At 41.1% G+C, this 7,894-nt stretch overlaps 2 protein-coding genes across 2 annotated transcripts in view; one reads left to right on the forward strand and one right to left on the reverse strand.

The window, feature by feature from the left end:
• Window positions 1-2,548, forward strand: part of LOC131881382 (inhibitor of growth protein 3-like) — a gene marked incomplete at its 5' end in the record, with an annotated part of 3,518 nt that extends 970 nt beyond the window's left edge. The window contains 3 exon segments of the mRNA XM_059228227.1: window positions 976-1,256; window positions 1,655-1,895; window positions 2,351-2,548. Coding sequence (XP_059084210.1) covers window positions 976-1,256; window positions 1,655-1,895; window positions 2,351-2,458 — 630 coding nt within the window.
• LOC131881381 (chitooligosaccharidolytic beta-N-acetylglucosaminidase-like) overlaps window positions 2,529-7,894 on the reverse strand; it is a 12,148-nt gene continuing 6,782 nt past the window's right edge. The window contains exons 2-7 of the mRNA XM_059228226.1: window positions 5,899-6,850; window positions 5,736-5,837; window positions 5,466-5,672; window positions 5,269-5,389; window positions 2,878-3,078; window positions 2,529-2,806 (exon numbers count right to left, since the gene is read on the reverse strand). Coding sequence (XP_059084209.1) covers window positions 2,718-2,806; window positions 2,878-3,078; window positions 5,269-5,389; window positions 5,466-5,672; window positions 5,736-5,837; window positions 5,899-6,850 — 1,672 coding nt within the window. The 3' untranslated portion in view covers window positions 2,529-2,717. The remainder of the gene's footprint in view (window positions 2,807-2,877; window positions 3,079-5,268; window positions 5,390-5,465; window positions 5,673-5,735; window positions 5,838-5,898; window positions 6,851-7,894) is intronic.

Raw genomic sequence — 7,894 nt, forward strand, 5'->3', positions numbered from 1 at the left:
TGCCCGAGACCGGGTGGGGCCCGAGATTTCCGTCCAACATGGGGTCGCTGGGGAACACGAAGCTCTTCTTGTGGTTGGCCGACGAGGACGTGGACGGAGTGCTGCCGGCATTGGAGCCGTGAGCGATGGTCTGGTGGCCTTTGCGATGGGCCGACGATCCGGCCGAAGAAGATGACCCATGCTTCTTCGGGTGTCGATTTTCTTTGGCCGGATTCGGCGGCGGGTTGTCCATCTCCAAGGAGCGTTTCTCGAGGATCTCCGTGATGCCCGATTGTCGGCTTCCAACTCGAGTTTGAATTTGTGCAATTCCTGATCCAGCTTCCTCAATAATCTAAAGCCGGACAATCCGTTTATTCATTCAAAAACCTGAGGCCTCACACAACACACACACATACGGTACCGACACAACGGGTATTGGCCGTGGCCTTTAGGGGACTGACGGACTCCGAACTCACCGATCGACTAAGTTGTAGCACTCCTCGGCATTTTGGATCTTCTCATTGGAGTCCTCAATCACTTTGGTGTATTCGGCCCGGATCTTCTGGAACTCCTCGTCCCGTTCGCCCACTTTGACCTTCTTGCAATTGCCAAAGAAGCCCTTTTGTCGCTCATTCAAACGGTCGACCCGATCTGTAAAAAGTAAACCATAATCCAAGTTGACCATTCATTCGCTTCTTTATTTATTCATTCATTCACTATTCACCAGACGGTGGGTTGAAAGTTACCGACCCATCTGGCAGCTGGAATAGGTTCCTAACCTGACCCAAAGTGGGCCCACGACTGGCCTATGCTTGGCTGACTGGACCCACCCAACCAGCCAGCCATCCAGTCATCCATCCACCCGGTGGCAGTTGAGAAAGTCAGACGACAAATAAGAAGGCTGCCAGATGGATGCATCCAAGCAATGCATGGAGCGTGCTTCCGTCCCATTGAGGGAGGGATCAACAGTCTGTCTGTCTGGTCCCTGCCTGTCTGCCCTCAGGTTCCAACACATACCCGCTTCAGCACATGGGTGCGGGTGGTAGTGCCATTGCCGCGGCCGCTTCCCAGGCCATCGCTGCCACTCAACAATTCGTGCCTGGTCGCCGAACTTCGAGCTTGAAGGCGTCCTATGAAGCCATCAACCTCGGGGTGCAAACCCACGAGTTCTCCATTGGGCGGGAGTTGGCCGGTGCCGCTCAATCGGCCATTGCGGCCACGCTGCCGGGCACCTCGGCCGATGGGGGTCCGCCCGTCAAACGTCAGAAATCCAACAAGTGAGTGTATGTTTTAAGTGTTTGAGGAGTGAATCTTGGGCAAAGACAAAAGGCAATGCATACACAATGATGGGTGGTTCTCTTAAACCGTAGAGTGAAAGTCGGTTGTAGGAACCGCCAATAAATAACGAGAAAAGGTTCTCATTTCCGGATTGCTCATATGACCGAACTCGGCTTTTTCTGGTAGATTATAACACAGGGGTAATGACTGACGGCTATTGAGTGCAATAAGCAATATTTAACCTCAAACAAAGTGCATTTTTTATCAATTGATATATTTTTTTATGTTGGCTTGATTTTTTTTTGATTTCTTGAAACATCCGACTATTCCAAGTACTTCAGGCCTGCTCCTAACACCAAATTTCTTAGAACAACATTTCACTGTATTGTTTTTCCAGGCGTAACCAAAACATTGACCCAGGTACCAGCCAGCCCATGTTGGATGTGGTCAATAGCGGATCCCTGATGGACGAGTCCCTGATCGACGGGGGATTGTCTGGATCACCCTCGGCCGAGGATCTCTTGGGAGGGGCCGGGGGGCGAGATGCAGAGGATTGGAACTACGATCCCAGCGAGCCCAGATATTGCGTGTGTAATCAAGTATCATATGGCGATATGGTGGCATGCGACAACGAGGCTGTAAGACCTAGTTTCCATTGTCTTTTTTCCTATGCTTATAACTCTGCTCGATTGGTCATTGTCCAACGTTCTAGCAATGATTTGAAAACACCCACTAGCGCTCGCAATGAAATTAATGGTTTGTTAGAACCACAAATTGGCCCATTAACTCTGTCAAAGATTTTTATCTTTGGTCTTTTTATTTCTCTTTCTTCCCTCGAGACCTTACAAGAACATGGAGGGAGCAGTAAATTTGATTGATGTTTGTAGACCTTGAAGGACATTGACTGGCAATTTTAAGCAGGTAGACATTCAGGTCCACGTTCATGTGAGGTCCCAATTTCCTTTAAGAACTGGGGAGTAAATCAATAACTCCTCACTTTTCCTAATTGTTGGCTTGAGGCTTGTTGAGAGCGCCTAATGATGCGATTTTGATCGATTAATCCATTGACATGTGTTTGGAATGTGTTTTCCAGTGTCCTTACGAATGGTTCCATTACCCTTGTGTTGCCATCACAGCACCACCCAAAGGCAAATGGTTCTGTCCTACATGTTTGGCTCGACGAAAAAGTGGTCGCAAGTGAGGGATTTGTCAGCATTTTACAGCACCGATGATTGTTTCGAATATCCTCTCAACGAAAAAAGAAAAGAATACAACCAACTATGCTCATTTACTTTGTCCACCCCATGTCCAGGTGTTCAGACTCCACATATTCCAATAGGATACTTGACAAACAATTGATGACTCTCCTCTGGATCACATATCTCATGGGATCTTGAGAAACTGATTTTTGAAATAGATTCGTGACCCAACAACCATCAACAATTGCCCTGAAGAGCTTTTTAATCAGACGGAATTGTGTCCACGGGTAAACCTCGTTGTGTTAAGCGCTTTCTTTGGACAGAGAGCCTTTCCCGGAATGCAAGGTCATCTGGAATTCGAAATGAGATACAATAAAAATGCCCAGACAAAACAGAACTTGATTTGAAATTCATTCGTTACCTTCGGGTTCGATGATCCCAGACCATAAATAATCTGCCATGACGCAAGCCTTGAGCCACAATCGGCTATGTATGTTGTACTCATCGATAGCTGGAGAATCCAACGAGATCTCAATTCCGACTATCTTCGATTTGTAGTCTCTGGTGTTGAGAAGGTCGGTAAAGCGCGCTTCCCCTTCCAGATTGAATTGATCCCTCCAAACTAGGAAAGAGTCGTGTACATTGAGTAAGGCAGATTCATTTCATAAAGCACTCATCACACACATTTTCTACCCTCGAAGTGGTCAGTGCCGATCACAGATTTGCATAATGAAAAAGCTTCATGTCTATTCTTTATAAACCAATCAATACGTCCAACGAACAATGTCATGCACAACGTTCAATACATCCCAAGGGTGCATTCAAACGTCGATGGAAAGTTATAAGTGCGTATTTGTTGGGACAGGAGTACTGAGAATTGCACTGGAATAAAAATGATTTGAGGGTCAAATTTGGATATTTACTAATAAAGGATGATTTTGAGTGCACAATCTTCCTACCGCCAGCGGCAAACAACCTGTTTTGGGCCGTTTGGGCATTCTTAGGCGGCTAGGACTAGTTTGGGCCGTTACTAGTTCTTTTGCTTTTTTAGTAATCATAAGGTCCGCATCATGATTACCAATATTGTACTTTTTAATCAAAACTTGAGTGCCTAGGAACACATATAAAAAGAATAATAGTTACTTGTCTGAAAAAAATCTACAACTCAAGGACTTCATCTCGTTAAATCGACGGATCGCGTTTTGCCACTCGATCGAGTACAAGCCACAGAGGATCAGGTCAGTTGATTTAACAACTTTAAACTTGAAATGGCGATTAATTGATAACCTTTTAATGAAATTTGTGTCTGTGTGTCTATTTGTTAATTCAATATTGTTAAGTACATTCATGGTTCGGGCCATAGACAGGGTGGGCAATTTTGAGAATTAGCGTGACTTTTGGACACCAAGTGGACAAAAGTGTCCAAAAGTGGACAAAAGTGGACAAAAGTGGACAAAAGTGAACAAAAGTGGGCAGAATGTGTCCAAAATTAAGTACAATTGTGCAAAAGGGGATTGACAAGCAAACACTTTTAAACCCTAAATCATGTTATTTCTTTACCAAATCTAGATGTGAACCAGCAAATAGAATCAGTAATCAATAAAATCTAAGCTTTCTTCAAACACATAAATATGAAGTAACAACTAGCCTTTTCACTAACGTTTTTAATTTCCAAGATATACACTTAACGAAATTCGTTATCTTGATACAATACAGCTTTATAAAGTCAAAACAAATATCTTTAATATATTTTGAATGTTAATAAGTCAAAGCCACACTATAATCAGGGCATTTGGTGGCTGGGTAATTTTAACAAAGATTTAAAAAAAATAATTTTAAAAAAGCTTAGGAGCTGAATATCAAATATCCAATAATACTTCTCATATTTGTAATATACATAACATATTTATAAGGAGTGCATGAATTACACTTTTATAATACATCTAAAAACTAAGATATATGTTTCTTTAAGAAACATTGGGAATCTCATTTCCTGACATCAAGCGCATCTTTAAAAGTTAAAAATATGCCTAACAATGTCTCAATTAACTTACTTATGGAAGAAAAACCATAAGTATAGGAAAATATGTCATGATTAGATTTTAGCAATTCGTAAGAAATTCAATTTTTAATATTAGTACTTTTTAAGAAAAAATCCCAAATGACTGATGATTTTAAGTAAAACATTTTTGCAAAAAGTTAATAATGTTGAATAAATGAAGCCAGATAACCAGAATATAATGTTTAGCTATTTCAGTTTTTGAATCCTTTGCAACAGCTGCATTCTACTAGAGGGAGACTTTGTTCCCTGCTTGCTTTCTAATCTAACGTAAGAAAAAAAGAGTTAAGAACCTGTCTTTCAAATACCTTTTTTGGGTATGTTAGAGGTATATGGCAAAGGTTTTAAAGACTTATCTTGCTCTTGGAACCATCAATGAGCAATTTTTGAAGTAGAGGATAGGTTTCATACAGAATATCCTTTATATTTGTAGTTTTAAAGGTTCGTATTTTTGGACACTTTTGGACACTTTTGGACACTTTTGTCCACTTTTGTCCACCCTTATTTTTGGACACTTTTGGACAGGGGTGGACAAAAGTGTCCAAAAATGAAATGCCCACCCTGGCCATAGATAACTTATGGTTTCTATGGTTCGGGCTTTGGTAGTGCGACAATAAGCAAAAAAACAGGCGACAGCCCAAACTAGTTCCGGACGCCTAAGACTGCCCAAACGTTCCATGGCACGCTTATTGAAGCAGGCGGCAAGAAGCTAATGGAGCCATTAAAATAAAAATATTGATTGATAAAACAAACCTCTAAGGATAGTTGCATTGGGTTGAATTTGAGCACCACAAGGGTTTTCGTCATGAGACTCCAATGGAATTACTTGTATCGCTTGAAATCCTCGCGACGTCACTTTGTGGAGTAGGTCACCCTGACGATACAAGATATTTCTACCGTAAAATTCTGCTCTCAAGTAAAGTTCAAATCTGTTATCCCTTCACACCCACCTGTGATGATGTTTCGGCCACCACCACCACCGTGTTTTGGGGACTGTAAGTTTTCATTAAGGACCCCATTGCGTTAGGGTGAGAGATCTGGACTAAAAAGTTCGATGAGGTATCGTCATTGACCATTGCCATCATGTTTTGTGTTTGAGATGCCACGCTCTCGTATGTTTTAAGAATCCCTTGGGATATGGGACAATTGAGCGAAGGCTGCACGAATGAATGAATGAAGACTCACGTAAAAGCATTTTCCGCAACAAGAGTGTAGCTTACCTTGACCTTGCCAAAGTGGAACCACGAAATATCAAAAGCTCGAGAAAATTGCTGAACAACAATTTTGAGGACGTCCCAGTTTTTTTGGGAGGTGAAGTTTAGCTGGTACAAGTATGAAATGAAATTGGATCTTGATGTTCATAGAACTGTTTTCGATACGTACCTGAACACAGGGGAGAGATAGACAAGAATCGGGACAAGTTTCCAAGCAATTGTCTTGGAATTCGAAGCCAGCTTGCAAGTCCAACACATCTAATTCCGGAATGACTCGGATGCCCTTCATCAATCCGTACTGAACCACGTGGGCCACTTGTTCTACTGAATAAGCGTTTCTGATGTTCTTTGTGCCTAGTTCGGCGAGTTCTTGGATTTCCTGAGCTCGGAAAGGAAAGCTCTTTGAGCCCAAAATTTTCCAATGTAGAAAATTCATTTTCATAGTACTCATCCCATCTAAGATATTTTCTATTGATTGGACATGGAAGAATGTGGTTGAACTGTCCAGTTTCAATCCTCTCCAAGCGAATTTGGGTTCATCTTTAATTTTGGCCGAGGTATAGACTTGCAAGGTCTCCGTGATCTCGTCGAAACTAATCATTTGAATAAAAGTTTCCAACGCTTGTTTAGCGGCATAAATGGACTGAGCTCGAATTTCCATGTAGTAGGCATTGTCTTGACGAACTCTATGATTTTCGCCCAACACGATTTCATAGGATTCATCCACAGCCTCACTCGATGTGTTCATCACCTTGAGTTGCACCGAAATAGCCGTTTCACTTTTCATGCCAACAAATGGGCTCAGATGAGTCCAATCATAATTGGGATGCTTGTAGTACAGCTCGTTTTTGATCCACGATCTCCAATCCTGCATTTTGGTAGCGGCTGGCTCATGTGCATCAATGATCAGCTTGACATCTCCGGGTAGAAAGTTGAAGGTTGTGTTCGATAAGACAGTTGGCCCATTGGGGCGTGGCCAGAAAATGAAGGGAACTCTTTCCTCCACTCCACAAGTCATACGACATTGATTCCAACCAATGAAGTCTTTGGTGTGCTCGTCAACTCGCACACGTTGGCATACTCCTTTTGGGCTCAAACATTGGTATGTCCACGGTGGATAACTGAAAGAAAGGAAATGATTCCTCATGTTAGCTGAAATCAAAATGAAAAGATTGCTTCCTTCCATCCACAGAGAGAGGCACTCTTAATTTTCAGGACGTTAGTTGTTCCTCAAAAAAAAAGGAACGGATAAAAGTTACAATTAGTTTGATCAAAAGAAGCAGTTCGTTATTCAACCATTACAAACCAAAAATTGTAATGGTGTTACTCGTTACAATTACTTTTACTAAAATTTTAGATGACTAATATTTCAGGGTTGTTGCCTCATCATATATTCTTGATTTAAGCAGTCTTAAAATTAGAAGTTTCCTGCCAGCATGTTATACTAATGACAAGGAATGAACATTGATACTGTTTATTTGCTTAGTACTGCATTATTCCTATTCTTGACCATTTTCGTTTGGCTAAGCAAATGTAAATGTACAATAGGAAAATCATTTCCTTTTCAAATTTGAACTACTTCAACAGTATCAATCCGATGGGAATAACACGCCTCATGCCTTTTTGAAATTTGAAACCTGGAAGGCAAAAACGCATATTTGAATAGCCAATAATATTGAGGGTGGGGATTTCAAATCCGGACAAAGTTATGATATCATAAATTAGGTTACGTTGCAAAATGATTTTTTTTTTTTGAAAAATCAAAAGGAAGAGAACTGATTTGCTGTCTTCGGTTTTATTTTTTCCCCTGTCATTTAATGGTAAATCTTTATTGCGACTCTTCGTCACGTCATGGCGTAAAAATAATTATAAATACGGTTTATAAGCACAATACAAACGCTGTTAATATATAAAAGAAAAATGTAAAAACGCTGTAAGCAATAAAATATCACTAGATGTACAATATTACACGTAATATTACATGTACACGATGTAAATATTGCACGTAATATTACGTGTTAAATATTACTAGAAAGTGATATCGCAGTGAGTATGACTAGTATTGTTCAATGCACATGAAAAAAGTAAAGGGTTCACTTGCAGATAGTACCAAAACAGGTGGGTAGAGGTAAATGATGAAAATCTTGGTTTTTGCAGTAGATGGT

Source organism: Tigriopus californicus, chromosome 5 (genome assembly GCF_007210705.1).
Source record: "Tigriopus californicus strain San Diego chromosome 5, Tcal_SD_v2.1, whole genome shotgun sequence".
NCBI classification, from domain to species: domain Eukaryota; kingdom Metazoa; phylum Arthropoda; class Copepoda; order Harpacticoida; family Harpacticidae; genus Tigriopus; species Tigriopus californicus.